The 16,419-nt window shown below is 44.4% G+C and overlaps 1 protein-coding gene across 2 annotated transcripts in view; it reads right to left on the minus strand.

Moving 5' to 3' along the window:
- SEMA4B (semaphorin 4B) overlaps nucleotides 1-16,419 on the minus strand; it is a 287,580-nt gene that overhangs the window by 67,657 nt on the left and 203,504 nt on the right. For both annotated transcript variants that reach the window (XM_075858142.1, XM_075858141.1), the window contains exon 3: nucleotides 9,798-10,172. In XM_075858142.1, coding sequence (XP_075714257.1) covers nucleotides 9,798-9,900 — 103 coding nt within the window. In that variant the 5' untranslated portion in view covers nucleotides 9,901-10,172. The remainder of the gene's footprint in view (nucleotides 1-9,797; nucleotides 10,173-16,419) is intronic.

Below are 16,419 nucleotides of genomic sequence, written 5' to 3' on the forward strand. Positions count from 1 at the left end.
CCTGCATTGAAGAGATAATATGACTGCTTGAATAGGTAATATGGTTTAGGGGTAGTTTTTGATCATTTGGCTTTTTCTTACTAAATTATTAAGAATGGAGGATTTCAAGCCACCTATAACTTCTCTAAATCAGGCGTCATACAAGTATTTAACAACAGTCTGTTTTCCGTGCCCCACTGACATACTAGAAGCTGCTGTCATTTAAAGATACAAGGAACCTGATTCTTAGTAAGTAGTCACCACAGGAAATATGGTTTCTAGGTCAACGGTGATAGTTTTATGACTACAGGGCAAGGATCTGGCCAGTTTCTACGGATGATTCACACATGTAAATAGTCATGCTAATTTGATTTGGTCATAGGACAATAAAAATATTTGGTTGATAAATGCTCAGTTGGTCTCGGGTAACATGAATCACCTGTGATCACTTGCATGTATGTGGTGAACTCTGACCTACCACCTGTGGACAATCCATTGACCATTCCAAATGGTCATGCCAAGCGACCTGAACACAGCATGTGGTCTACTGTACTATTGATGTTTCCCAGGAATCGCTTGAAAAAAAGTTCAATAATATAAATTTTCAGCATAAAAAAAAAACAAAAGAAAAAAAATTATATAAATAAATAAAAGGAAAGAGCCACTACCATTATTACTTCTCCCCGTATTTATGGTAGGAGGTTGCTCCACGTTGATTTACAATGCAGCCCAAAGATGTTGAGCTGCTCTCTGATCCTTATTAGAAGCAGATTTTGACCGCACCCTGAGACATCAAAGCGTGAACTGCAAAACAGGTTAACAGCAAGTACAGACATGAGGTTCTTCTCAATGGACACGTGGGCTTTCATGTAGAAAAACAGACCAAAAATAATAAGAAAAAAAGCCTTTTCCTAACTGAACCAACAATTGGTACATATGTACAGCTGGCAGCTTTATTCAGCCAGTATTGGCATTTATAGGGATATTGGAGCTCCATTTTGGCCCTAGTATGGCTGGAGGTGGAGAATATTTTGCGGTTTTATAATCTAGCATAAAAACAAAAGATTTGCTTTATTGTAGATTCAGAAAAAGGTAAGGCTGCCACATGTAGTGGGATTACATACACTCACTGGCATAAGGGGGTTTATCCCTCGCTTTCCGATAGGAAAACATTTTGACAAATTTCAGCTTATATGAGAGAATTGTATGTAACTACACTAAGTTTCTCAGTTTTCCCTGCAGCCCATTTGCAGATACAGCATACCCGGTTATCAAATCACTAAAGATCAAAGGAAGTGATGCTGATAAAACAAAATATATGAACTGCCCATATACATAAGGCATCTATCTCCCCAGACGCTCTAAGAAATATTCATGCTCAGATCGGTCAAAAATGTACGTCTATTGCCATAGGAAAAAGGGTTACCACACTCATGTAGCGTTGCTGATCACTGGGCAACAAAGAATTGGCCATGTTGAAATCCGACATATTAATTCTTGTTTCCCCTGAAGTGTGGCCAGTTTAATTCCGGTTTATGGAACCCCTTAGGCCTCCTGCACACGTTTGCTGTGGAATTTACAGCCAGATTTTCCTGTGGAAATTCCGTAGCGTATTACAGTAGCAGCAAAGTTAAAGATCAAATTTGAACAAATTCCATTCAGACGCTGCGTAAATAAAGAAATAAAATTTAAATCAGCAAAAAAGACGTGAGGAGATTGACCTGCGGTGCGGATTCTGAGCCTGTGGCATGTCAATTTAGATTGTAAAAAAGATGTGGAATTATCGCACAGAACAGCCGGACGGAGATTTTGGAGCAAATATACGCCATGCATGCAGGAGCCCTTAAGGTGACCAGCAATTGCAATGGAGAAACTATTCAAATAGAAAATAGACTGGCACAACCGATTCTCCATAGGTTAGGCACAAATCCATATGGAGTAATTGCAAATATCCATCCAGGGCTATGCTGCAATGCAATGTTGGTGCCCTGTAGTCACGACAGCATGGCAACAGTTCATATAAGCGAAAAAAGAAAGAATACGGCAGTACTCACAGATAAGCAAATTATTTTTTATTTAAAGAAGTGCTCATAGGATGAGGAGAGAATAAGCCTATGTCCGTTTCACATGCTTCTACACTTTGACAAGGCCTCCTTTTTAAATAAAAAAAGAATTTTCTTAAAGAGGACCTGTCACAAAGTGAGTTATTAGACTCACCTAATAGCCGCGGTGTCTAAGAGTCCAGCGGTGTTAGTCCTTTACTTGTGCGTCCCCCCCTTGCTGAGCTATGGACCCCTCATTATTTAGCAATCAATATGGAAATGACCCGCTGGCTAGCCAGGTGGGTTTGGCCACCGCCATTCTTAATGGGTGGAGCCACCACTGACGCTGGCCTATCAGAGTAAGGCTGTTTCCTAAAGACGGTCTTTAGCCAGCATCATCACGTGAGACCACGCTGGCTCAAGACTGTCTTTAGGAAACAGCCTCACACTGATAGGTCAGCATCAGAGGCTCAGTGGTAGCTCCGTCCACTAAGAATTTGACTTGGCTAGCCAACGGGTCATTTCCATATTGGTTGCTAAATAAAGAGGGGTCCATAGCTCAGCAGCGGGGTGGGGTGGGGGCGCACAAGAACAGGACAAACACTGCTGGACTCTTAGGGTATGTGCACACACACTAATTACGTCCGTAATTGACGGATGTATTTCGGCCGCAAGTACCGGACCGAACACAGTGCAGGGAGCCGGGCTCCTAGCATCATACTTATGTACGATGCTAGGAGTCCCTGCCTCGCTGCAGGACCACTGTCCCGTACTGAAAACATGATTACATTAAGTGGTGAGTGCTGCAATATTCTCTCTTTCCTTATTGATTATGTCATCAGTTCACATAACCTTGCTACTTCATTACAGGAAGGGAGAGAATTAAATGGACTTCTGCCACATATAATAATAATGGAAAACACAAATCCCTGTAAATAGATAATAATGGGGTAATAATATTCACAATAGTGCCTGTGGAAAATACCACATACTCATAAATATTGCATTATATAGAGGGTCAAAGGCCCGATTACACCAGCCAAATTTAGCCGGTTTAACGAGCGCCGTTCAATGAGACAGGTCGTTGATCGGTGCTCGTTTGCTCCTTTCACAAGGAGCTATGTATGGGGATGAACGCTCATTATTCCGATCACTCGTCTCCATACATTATTATCATGTCGGCAGCGCGTCAGGGAGATGTACTGCCGACAATGATAATATTTCAGGTTTTTCAAAACTATACGATCAGCAGATGAACGGCGTTCTATGTATCTCTGCCAGATAATTGCCTACTGTAAAAGGACATCATTATGACACTCTGGTTTTATGTTTGCAAACAGAAAAGCAGGTGGTGCTTTTCTGTTTTCATTAATTCTTTTTACTACTGTAGCGCGCATTACACGCGGCCCCCCGGAAGTGCTTCCGTATGCCGTGCGCGATTTGCACGTACCCATTGACTTCAATGGGTGCGTGCTGCGCGAAACACGGCCAAATATAGGACATGTCGTGAGTTTTACGCAGCGCACATACGCTGCGTGAAATGCACTGACAGTCTGAACGGCTCCATTCATTAACATAGGTCCGTGCGACGTGCGTGAAAATCACGTGCGTAGCACGGACGTATAACACGTTCGTGTGAATAAGGCCTTAAGGGACCAATCATTATTTATGAAGGTGAATATTACGGTGTTTTTTTTTTAGCACATAGGTCACTATATACTGCATGTCTAGCATCATAGAGGGGGTATACCATAAAGACAGAAGATAAATGTTACGAAGGGCGGATTTCGCACGGAGCTATGCTAGTCTATGGGGCAGTGCAGACTGTCAGTGATTTTTGCGCAGCGTGAGTCCGCTGCGTAAAATTCACGACAGGTCCTATATTTCTGCGTTTTTCACGCATCACGCACCCATTGAACTCAATGGGTGCGTGAAAATCACGCGCACCACACGGAAGCACCTCCATGGGATGTGCCTGATTCGCGCAACAGCAGGCACCACGTGCTTTTCTGTTTACAAACATCCAAACAGAGTGCCATAATGATGTCGGCTGCGCGACAAGCACGCAGCCGCGCACCATATGATCATGACACACGGAGCTGTTAAGTGCCTTTTGCGCACGCAAAACGCAGCGTTTTTTGCGTGCGCAAAACGCACACGCTCGTGTAAATCCGCCCTAAAGGTAATAAACATCTGAATGATATACAGCTGCTCATACAGAGAAAGTCAAGGGTGAAACTGACGCGCCAGGGCTCCTTATTACTGTACATTTCCTGTATACAACGTCACTATCCAGTGTCATCAGATGGAGGTGATTCACTACTCTGCATTGTGCTGTGGGGAGGAAAAAGGACTTTTTTTTAATATACTTTTCAACTGAAAATAAATAAATCACCAGTAAATATGTATTTTTCTGTCAAGTTGTTTCCTAGAGTACTTTCAATGGGCAGATTTTGTGCCCAATAAACAAGCGCTGATCGACAATACAGCATGTCATTCACAGCTCATATGGTCCATTTAAACGGAACGTTGATCGGGAGTATGGGGACGAACTAGCGTTACTACGATCGGTCGTCCCCATACATCTGAATCTTGTCGGCAGCATTTCCCCTGTTTACACAGGGAGATGTGCTGCTGACATGTGACAATTTTGATGGCAGCATAAATCATGTGTTCGGCCGATGTACGAGCGTTTGCTCACTCTATGGCTGAAAGATGCCCTGCTTACACGTGCCAATGATCAGGAATGAGTGTTCGTGTGAATGCTTGTTCGTCTGTGTAAAAGGGCCTTCAGGCTCTGTTCACACTTGGATCTTGGCTTCCATTCATAAAAGAAGCCTCAATGGTCTGTCGCATCCGTTGTACAATGAATCTCACCTGCTCCCAACAGACCCTATTGACTTACAATGGAATCTGTCGGGTTAGTATTATTGTTCCCGCCAAACACGACAGAATTTCCGGTGGAGTGTCCAACACAAATGTGAACGACAACCAGTATGGCCACCAATACAGATTGTCGTCAACTAGCTTTACCAGACTTCTGCATTTGAATTTCGCCTAGTGATATGGGTGAGCGGAAAGCCATTACAGTACCAGTAGACAGATTTGCCAATCAGGAGTTTGGGAAAGTTGGTGAAACTTCTCTATGGGAGTTGTGATGGTGGCTAGAATGGCTGTCATCCAGCTTTCCCAGTAACAGAAATGGTTGACGAGGCTAAATGGGGGTCTTCTTAGAAAGGAATAAAACCATTAGGCTCGGACTACACACAGGCTTCGGTTGTTCTCAGCAACACAAGTTTCAACTAGTAACATCTTAAGGCAATATTAGTTGCACAACTGCTTTTTTCACCCCATCTCATTCTTTTTTTCCCACACAAATACTTGTGCAAAAAACACATGTAAATATAAAAATAAATATAAGTGTAGAATATCCCTATATACTGCACTGTCACACAGGACTCACTGTATCCCTATATACTGCTCTGTGACACAGGACTCAATGTATCCCTATATACTGCACTGTCACACAGGACTCACTGTATCCCTATATACTGCTCTGTGACACAGGACTCAATGTATCCCTATATACTGCACTGTCACACAGGACTCACTGTATCCCTATATACTGCACTGTGACACAGGACTCACTGTATCCCTATATACTGCACTGTCACACAGGTCTCAATGTATCCCTATATACTGCACTGTGACACAGGTCTCAATGTATCCCTATATACTGCACTGTCACACAGGACTCACTGTATCCCTATATACTGCTCTGTGACACAGGACTCAATGTATCCCTATATACTGCACTGTAACACAGGACTCACTGTATCCCTATATACTGCTCTGTGACACAGGACTCAATGTATCCCTATATACTGCACTGTGACACAGGTCTCAATGTATCCCTATATACTGCACTGTCACACAGGACTCACTGTATCCCTATATACTGCTCTGTGACACAGGACTCAATGTATCCCTATATACTGCACTGTAACACAGGACTCACTGTATCCCTATATACTGCTCTGTGACACGGGACTCAATGTATCCCTATATACTGCACTGTGACACAGGACCCAATGTATCCCTATATACTGCACTGTGACACAGGACTCAATGTATCCCTATATACTGCGCTGTGACACAGGACTCAATGTATCCCTATATTCTGCACTGTGACACAGGTCTCAATGTATCCCTATATACTGCGCTGTGACACAGGACTCAATGTATCCCTATATTCTGCACTGTGACACAGGTCTCAATGTATCCCTATATACTGCGCTGTGACACAGGACTCAATGTATCCCTATATACTGCACTGTGACACAGGTCTCAATGTATCCCTATATACTGCACTGTGACACAGGACTCAATGTATCCCTATATACTGCACTGTGACGCAGGACTCAATGTATCCCTATATTCTGCACTGTGACACAGGTCTCAATGTATCCCTATATACTGCGCTGTGACACAGGTCTCAATGTATCCCTATATACTGCACTCTCACACAGGACTCAATGTATCCCTATATACTGCACTGTGACACGGGACTCAATGTATCCCTATATACTGCACTGTGACACAGGTCTCAATGTATCCCTATATACTGCGCTGTGACACAGGTCTCAATGTATCCCTATATACTGCACTGTGACACAGGACTCAATGTATCCCTATATTCTGCGCTGTGACACAGGTCTCAATGTATCCCTATATACTGCGCTGTGACACAGGACTCAATGTATCCCTATATACTGCACTGTCACACAGGTCTCAATGTATCCCTATATACTGCACTGTGACACAGGACTCAATGTATCCCTATATACTGCACTGCGACACAGGACTCAATGTATCCCTATATACTGCACTGTGACACAGGACTCAATGTATCCCTATATACTGCACTGTCACACAGGACTCAATGTATCCCTATATACTGCACTGTGACACAGGTCTCAATGTATCCCTATATACTGCACTGTGACACAGGACTCAATGTATCCCTATATACTGCACTGTGACACAGGTCTCAATGTATCCCTATATACTGCACTGTGACACAGGACTCAATGTATCCCTATATACTGCACTGTGACACAGGTCTCAATGTATCCCTATATACTGCACTGTGACACAGGACTCAATGTATCCCTATATACTGCACTGTGACACGGGACTCAATGTATCCCTATATACTGCACTGTGACACAGGACCCAATGTATCCCTATATTCTGCACTGTGACACAGGTCTCAATGTATCCCTATATACTGCGCTGTGACACAGGACTCAATGTATCCCTATATACTGCACTGTGACACAGGTCTCAATGTATCCCTATATACTGCACTGTGACACAGGACTCAATGTATCCCTATATACTGCACTGTGACGCAGGACTCAATGTATCCCTATATTCTGCACTGTGACACAGGTCTCAATGTATCCCTATATACTGCGCTGTGACACAGGTCTCAATGTATCCCTATATACTGCACTGTGACACAGGACTCAATGTATCCCTATATTCTGCGCTGTGACACAGGTCTCAATGTATCCCTATATACTGCGCTGTGACACAGGTCTCAATGTATCCCTATATACTGCGCTGTGACACAGGACTCAATGTATCCCTATATACTGCACTGTGACACGGGACTCAATGTATCCCTATATACTGCACTGTGACACAGGACTCAATGTATCCCTATATACTGCACTGTGACACAGGACTCAATGTATCCCTATATACTGCACTGTGACACAGGTCTCAATGTATCCCTATATACTGCACTGTGACACAGGACTCAATGTATCCCTATATACTGCACTGTGACACAGGACTCAATGTATCCCTATATACTGCACTGTGACACAGGACTCAATGTATCCCTATATACTGCACTGTGACACAGGACTCAATGTATCCCTATATTCTGCGCTGTGACACAGGTCTCAATGTATCCCTATATACTGCGCTGTGACACAGGACTCAATGTATCCCTATATACTGCACTGTGACACGGGACTCAATGTATCCCTATATACTGCACTGTGACACAGGACTCAATGTATCCCTATATACTGCACTGTGACACAGGTCTCAATGTATCCCTATATACTGCACTGTGACACAGGACTCAATGTATCCCTATATACTGCACTGTGACACAGGACTCAATGTATCCCTATATACTGCACTGTGACACAGGACTCAATGTATCCCTATATACTGCACTGTGACACAGGTCTCAATGTATCCCTATATACTGCACTGTGACACAGGACTCAATGTATCCCTATATACTGCACTCTCACACAGGACTCAATGTATCCCTATATACTGCAGCTGTTGCATGGCACAATTATTCTACATTTTAACTGTCAATGTGATGCAGCTATTTTCCTAATGTGGCTTTTGCGGTTACAAGGTGATTTATTAAAAAAAAGTTCTTTGAGCAGTTGCCAAACTAATCCTTGACTTGTCAGTTAGAGTAAAGTTCAACAAGGGTTAATGTGCCAGCTACATCAGCAGAGGGCAGTGAGATCTGGCTCCTCTTATCATCTCTTACAACAACATAGCAAAGGTCACCAGACCAGAGGCAATCTCTCTGCATTAGACATGTACCTGCACCATGCAGCATGGAAGGCCACAAAGTCACCTAAACACAACAAAGTAGTTTTACCAGATCCAGATCATACCTTGTTAAGGTCGTAGAAGGGTAACGGACTATCCTTTAATGAGTATAGCAGAGCATGCTGGGACTTCTGGTTCCATACAAAGTGGCAAACTTTTTAAGTTGGCCATAAGCATAACAATTTTAATAAAGATGATAAATTATTCCCAAAAATTATTATTCTATTCTGGAAAAGATGAGTGACAACTAATACATCCATTGTTATGGCGCCCACAAAAGGTAGTCACCCAGCTTTTCTAGACTCCTGAAGATAACTCTTCCTTGTTATGACGGGATACTTCCCGTTCTTCCATATTGTTGCATAACAATGAAGGTTTTCTATGAAAATTTGGTAACAACCCTTGTATAAGCTGTAATGGTTGGCTTGGTTGTCATATCCGTTCTGGGACAGCTCTGTTAATAATAAATAGTAGAGTTTTTAATAACTTGATAGAAGAGGGCGACGAATGGATTTAAGTTTATTTTTGGGATTTTTTTTTCTAGGTGGACAAGCACTTTATTTGGCACATTGTAACCAGTGCGCATTCAGTGGATCACTTACGAATCACCACATTGACGAATACAGATCTTAATTATAGTCCATGACCGATACAAATCTTAAAACACAACTGGTTAAAATTTTCCTAATGATTCATAGGATTTTAATTGATGGTATCTACACGTTCTGGTGCCATAGACAATACTTATCATTACCAGGTTTTATTATTAGTCGTAGCGATTAAAGAAAACCCAAAAAAAACAGTTTTGCCTATCGGCAGCCAGCGTAATAATACTGAATTACTGGCCAGTGTAGCTGTATGTGTGTATCACTATGATCCGTCATGGACTTGTGGGCTCGGATACATGTTATTTACATACAGATAAAACAACAATGTAACAAACCGTTCCTTATAAAACAAATAGGGAAAAAGTAAAAGATGAGGCGTGACAACAAGTTGTACATCACCCGGCAGTTACCCCTGGAGACACTTCTCTCCTCCCTCCTTCTCAAGCAGGATCCTATGGCCAGGGGCCCCTCCATGCCTGGGTTAACTCTTTACAGGCAGCACTGCACTTACCATATTGCAAGGTGAGTCTAGGAATGGCTTCATCTGCAGATTGTACCAGTATTAGAGTAGCCACTGTTTGTCCCAGGAGAAAGAGCCATGTCCAGGTCCCCATAGCCAAGCCTGGCAGCACTCAGGACTTCTCTTATATAATAATCCAGGTGGTGTCTCTTGCTTTCCTGTCTTTCTTTTCTCAGGTTTTGTAATCCAAAGCAGAGCGGATCTGGAGCACAGTATGGTGAGCTGGATATTTACTCAGTAAATGAAGGTTCCTAAAGTTTTCAGAGTGCTGAGCCCATGATCCCGCCCTGCAGAGCTTTTCTGATGTCCTCAGACCGCCTACAGCCTCCAGCCTCCTCCTTTATTTCTTTACTGCCACTCAAAGACCTGTCACATAGCAAGGGAGAAGAAAAGAAAAGAAAGGGAGCTTTAAAAAACTCAGCAAAGTCATTGGGTAAGAGGAGAAAGAGGTGAAGTTCCTACTAGTACAGAAATTTGTAGTGATTCAGAGGTTACTCAGCGTAGTAGTGGAGTGAAAACATAAGTAAATGTCATCAGCGGTGGGGAATTCAATAATACAAATAAAGTTACAAATATATTTCGGCTTTATTTTTTATTTCTAGTTAGACTGGAGCTCCACAACGACTCACACAAGATTTAACTAGAAAATTGCATTCCGTTTTTATCAATTATTATATTATTAATTATATTATGAATTTAGTTGCATAAAATACACATGATATATCTCAGTGGAACACCAGCCTAAGGCCTTATTCACACGAGCGTATTTCACGTTAAAACAATGGACGTCACTATGCAATTCAATGGGGCCATTCAGACACTCCGTTGCGTGAAACTCACGGCATGTCCTATTCTTGTGCTTTTTTTGCGCATCACGCACCCATTGAAGTGAATGGGTGCGTGAAAAAAACTGACAGCACACGGACGTGAAAATCCATAGCATTTTTTATAAGCGTTTAAAAACGCTGACAAAATAGTGTGTGTATGTGTGTGTGTTGTAGTAAGTTTGGGGAGGAAAATCAATTGTGATCTGCAATAAATACTATCACCATTATCCTGTGTGGGGGCAGCTATAGGAGCATTATACTGTGTGGGGGCAACTATAGGAGCATTATAATTGTAAGGTATAGATAGTAGGAAGTGCTGAGAGTAAGAACTCATTTAGACGAGCGTATATCACTTCCGTATAACGGCGGTTAAAAAGACAGCAGTCACACGGACTCATGTAATTCACACGAACGTTGTTTCAATGGAGCGTGGGAAGGGTCCATGAAAAAAAAAATAGGACATGTCCTATTTTACTGCATGTCAAACAACCCTCTATAGACTCTAGTGACAACACATCTCGCACGGGTGCACCAAGGACGTTTTTCACGTCTGAGCTTGCCGACACTCGTCTGAATGTAGCCTAATTGTACATGCAGCGACTTTTTGACAGAATGCAAATGATTCCTTGATGACATTGATCGCAGCCTGATGTTGGGATGCCAGAAATTCCTATGTTGACAACTGAAAAAGACATGCGGCAACCAGCTTGTCTGATAACACAAATTTTTAATACCTCAGATTATTTCTGATCATTATATGCAATTTAAAATCATCTCTACGTGGCATTTATACGTAGCGATTATTGTTAGTTGTGGTCAGAGTTAATTAGATTGCCCAAAGAATTGTAGAGTATAAACCCAGACTGAAACATTAAGATAAAGGGCAGTGGCGTAACTACCGCCGTAGCAGCAGTAGCGGCTGCTACGGGGCCCGCGGCATGGGGGGGCCCGTGTCGCCCGCCGACACGGGCCCCCACCATGGCCGCAGGCTCCGCTAGCAGCCGCTATGGCTGCTACAGCGCGACGCCACTGAACACTACGGCAGAGCAGGGAGTTATCTCCCCGCTCTGCCATTAAACAAAAGACATGTATCCCCTATCCACAGGATAGGGGATACATGTGTGATCGCTGGCATTGATAGGGAGAACGGGGGACTGAAAGTCCCCTGAAGTTCTCCATCACAAACCTCTGACTTCCGGGGTCTGTGCCGGCAGCTCCAGAGAAATGAATGGAGCGCCGGTCCCGCTTGTGCGCATGCGTGACCAGCGCTCCTTTCATTTTTAGTGAGCTGCGCAGACGCCGGAAGTCAGAGGTTAGTCATGGAGAACTTCGGGGGACTTTCGGTCCCCCGTTCTCCCTATCAATGCCAGCGATCACACATGTATCCCCTATCCTGTGGATAGGGGATACATGTCTTTTGTCGGACACGCTGTAGGTCGCATTTTTTGGGGAGGGGGGACGCTGTATGGCGTTCCCTACAGGGGTGCTGTATGGCGTTCTCTACAGGGGGGGGGGGCTGTATGGTGTTCCCTATAGGGGGGGCTCTGTATGGCGTTCCTTACAGGGGGGCTCTGTATGGCGTTCCCTACAGGGGGGGGGCTGTATGGCGTTACCTACAGGGGGGGCTGTATGCCATACAGCCCCCCTGTAGGGAATGCCATACAGCCCCCCCTGTAGGGAACGCCATACACCCCCCCTGTAGGGAACGCCATACAGCCCCCCCTGTAGAGAACGCCATACAGCCCCCCCCTGTAGAGAACGCCATACAGCCCCCCTGTAGAGAACGCCATACAGCCCCCCTGTAGGGAACGCCATTCAGCCCCCCTGTAGGGAACGCCATACAGACCCCCCTGTAGGGAACGCCATACAGACCCCCCTGTAGATAACGCCATACAGACCCCCCCTGTAGATAACGCCACACAGTCCCCCCTGTAGATAACGCCATACAGTCCCCCTGTAGATAACGCCATATAGCCCCCCTGTAGGGAACGCCATACAGCCCCCCCTGTAGAGAACGCCATACAGCCCCTGTAGATAACGCCATACAGCCCCCCTGTAGATAAGGCCATACAGCCCCCCTGTAGATAAGGCCATACAGCCCCCCCCCTGTAGATAACGCCATACAGCCCCACTGTAGATAACGCCATACAGCCCCCCCTGTAGAGAACGCCATACAGCCCCCCCTGTAGAGAACGCCATACAGCCCCCCCTGTAGATAACGCCATACAGCCCCCCCCTGTAGAGAACGCCATACAGCCCCCTGTAGAAAACGCCATACAGCCCCCTCTGTAGATATCAACAAAGGGGGCTGTATGGCGTTATCTACAGGGAGCTGTATGGCGTTATCTACAGGGGGGTCTGTATGGCGTTATCTACAGGGGGGTCTGTATGGCGTTATCTACAGGGGGGTCTGTATGGCGTTATCTACAGAGGGGGCTGTATGGCGTTATCTACAAAGGGGTCTGTATGGCGTTATCTACAGGGGGGGCTGTATGGCGTTATCTACAGGGGGGCTGTATGGCGTTATCTACAGGGGGGGGTTGTATGGCGTTATCTACAGGGGGGGCTGTATAGCGCTATCTATAGAGGGGGCTGTATGGCATTATCTACAGGGGGGGTTGTATGGCGTTATCTACAGGGGGGCTGTATGGCGCTATCTATAGAGGCGGCTGTATGGCGTTATCTACAGAGGGGGTTGTATGGCGTTATCTACAGGGGGGGCTGTAAAAAAGGCACTATCTACCAGGGGGGGTTGTGTGACACCCAGGGGAGGGGGGGCCCCAGTCAAAAGTTTGCTATGGGGCCCAGTCTTTCCTAGTTCCGCCCCTGATAAAGGGTATAACATCCGTTTGTAGCATGGTCCAGGCACGCATATCTACCATGAACCATAAAATTTTGTTCAGTGCTCACACTTTGTGCTGTACCCGCTCTTAACATTTGGAAGTGGAGAGCAGTAATTTTTGGCCTTGGCAGAGGAGGAAAACAGGGAGAATTTACACCCATGTTTATGCTATAAGGATGAATCTGCTAATATAGATACTTACAACTCATGCACATGGCCATATTACAGCACCCATAGCAGTCTTACTTATGCATATTATGGGCCCATGCTGTACCTCCGTATATCTACAATATCATATGGAGAGTTTTTCATAACATAAATCACAAAACTTTTATTAAATGCTGTATTACGGGCAAATTCTCTCCTAGAATCATGGCACCATACAGTGGACCTAGAGTGCCTACCTATGACTTTGTAGGACATTCTCTGTGTGCCACCATACAGGCTTTGTCAGGGCCGCACCGTCCATGATGTGAGATGAGCATCTCACCTCAGGTGGCGGCCTGCTGCCTCTCTGAGGGGGCGCAACACTATAATTGTACCTGAAACTATAGGATGCAGATGCATCTACATGCATAAGCGCTGAATGGTGGGACACGGAACGTTGCCCACTATTCAGCGCCTTTCAATGACGCAATGATGTTGTCATCACGACACTTGCTTGCGCTGATTGGCCGGGCAGAATGACTTTTAACGACGCAAGCCGCGCGATAACGTCATCGAACTGCTTGCGTTGTTTAGCCCCAGCAGACCTGCTCAGAAGAGAGCAGGCCTGCATTGCAAGAGTATGGCACGGGAATGGGTTTAGGTGAGTATATAAAGTTTTTTTTTCTATTAAAAGTGTGAGGGGCTATATGTGGAGCACTATCTACAGAAGGTGGGGGCTATATGTGGAGCACTATCTACAGGGGGTGGGGGCTATATGTGGAGCACTATCTACATGGGCGACCTATATGTGGAGCACTATCTACAGAGAGGACTATATGTGGAACACTATCTCCAGGGGGTGGGGGCTATATGTGGAGCACTATCTACAATGGGGAGGCTATATGTTGAGCACTATCTACAGGTGGTCAGGGCTATATGTGAGGGCTATATTTGGAGCACTATCTACAGGGGCGAGCTAAATGTGGAGCACTATCTACAGAGAGGACTATATGTGGAGCACTATCTACAGGGGGTGGGGGCTATATGTGGAGCACTATCTACAATGGGGGTGCTATATGTGAAGAACTATCTACAGGGGGTCAGGGCTATATGTGAGGGCTATATGTGGAGCATGATCTATAGTGGGTGGGGGCTATATGTGGAACACTATCTACCGGGGGTGAGAGCTATATGTGGAGCACTGTCTACAGGGGTGGGGGCTATATGTGGAGCACTATCTACAGGAGGGGGCTATATATAGAGCACTGTATATAGGGGGGCTATATGTGGGGCACTATCTACAGGGGGCTATATGTGGGCCACTATCTACAGGGGGCACTGTGTGTGTGTCTGTGTGTGTGGTACACAGTGTATGGTGCTATTATAATCAGGGACACAGTGTATGGTTCTATTAGAATTAGAGGTGCAGTGTATGACGATATTATATTTAGGGGCGTTGTGCGTGGCATCATGAGAATTTTATCTTCATTTATAGGTGCAGAAATGTTTGAAAAGTGAGAAGCTGAAGATATTTGAGCGGCAAACTGCGGAAATGAGTCATGGCCGGGAGAAGTCATCATAGAGGTCTGGACTGGATGGAGACGTCACCTGTGAGTCACTTAATGTAAATGTTTATTGTGCCTCTAATCAGTACTGTAGTTACTGTATGATCTGCAGCGAGATAATGGTTGGTATGATTTTCTTTTTTTTGTGAGTCTGCTAGTGATGTAGGACAACCATGGAAATGTCAATCAAGATTTGGGGGACGCCATTTCAATTTTCGGCCTCAGGCAGCAGAAAAACTACAATCGGCTCTGGGCTTTGTGTATATGGGTCTCACATGTGAATTAGGTCTCAGTCTCAAACATATGCGTTGCTATGTGAACCATCCCCATGTTCCTCCTTATGTCATACACTAGAAGACACATACAATTTAACCACGTCAGCCACTAACACATTGGGATATTTTGCTATAAATGTTAGGGCCCTATTACACGGGCCAATGAACGGGCAAACGAGGGTTCACATGAAAGCTTGTTCCCAATCATTGCCCTGTACAATCAGGGCAACGATCAGCCAATGAACAAGCAGATGTCTCGTTGATTGTAGCTCGTTTACACGGCCCATGTAGGGCCGTGTAATAGTACCCTAATAGGGAAACTTGTTCTCACCATCAAACAATAGATGAATAGAGTGGATCACAAACATTGTTATGCAGGTTACATAATGATTAGATATACTGTAGTAGAATATAGCTGTCGGCCAAGAATGCATGTTTTTTCAGTGGTGAGAGAGGAATATTGTGAGAAGAAATGATTTAGCATGTTAAAATTCTAAGTGCTCGATCCTTCTTTCCATCGACATCTGCCATCAGAGGAAAGTCGGGAGAAAACTATACACTTTATTGGTTGGAGATGCCATCGAAGTCAGTGCGTTCGGAACACTTTTTATCTTATTTGTATGGCCAGCTTAAGACTAACATTTTAGTCATATCCAGCTGATAATAAATGGAATGTGTGGTTGATATTCTAGGGTAGGCTTGATTATTCATGATTATTCTTCTTAAGATGGAAAACCTTTTCATGTTACAGATATTGGGGAAAATAAACATTTTATTATAGAAAACCAACTTTGAAGCACAAAAAATGTTTTAAAATAATAATCCTCATGAATACATTAATACATTCTCAGGGGTATATTTCCTCACGATTCCGTGCCAGCTGCAGAACTCACCAGTGTTTTTGATATTACTGTACAAATGTTTGGGTATCGACTTTCCTAGGGTCCTTCTCTGTAG

The sequence above is a fragment of the Rhinoderma darwinii genome, chromosome 3 (assembly GCF_050947455.1).
Source record: "Rhinoderma darwinii isolate aRhiDar2 chromosome 3, aRhiDar2.hap1, whole genome shotgun sequence".
Lineage (NCBI taxonomy): Eukaryota > Metazoa > Chordata > Amphibia > Anura > Rhinodermatidae > Rhinoderma > Rhinoderma darwinii.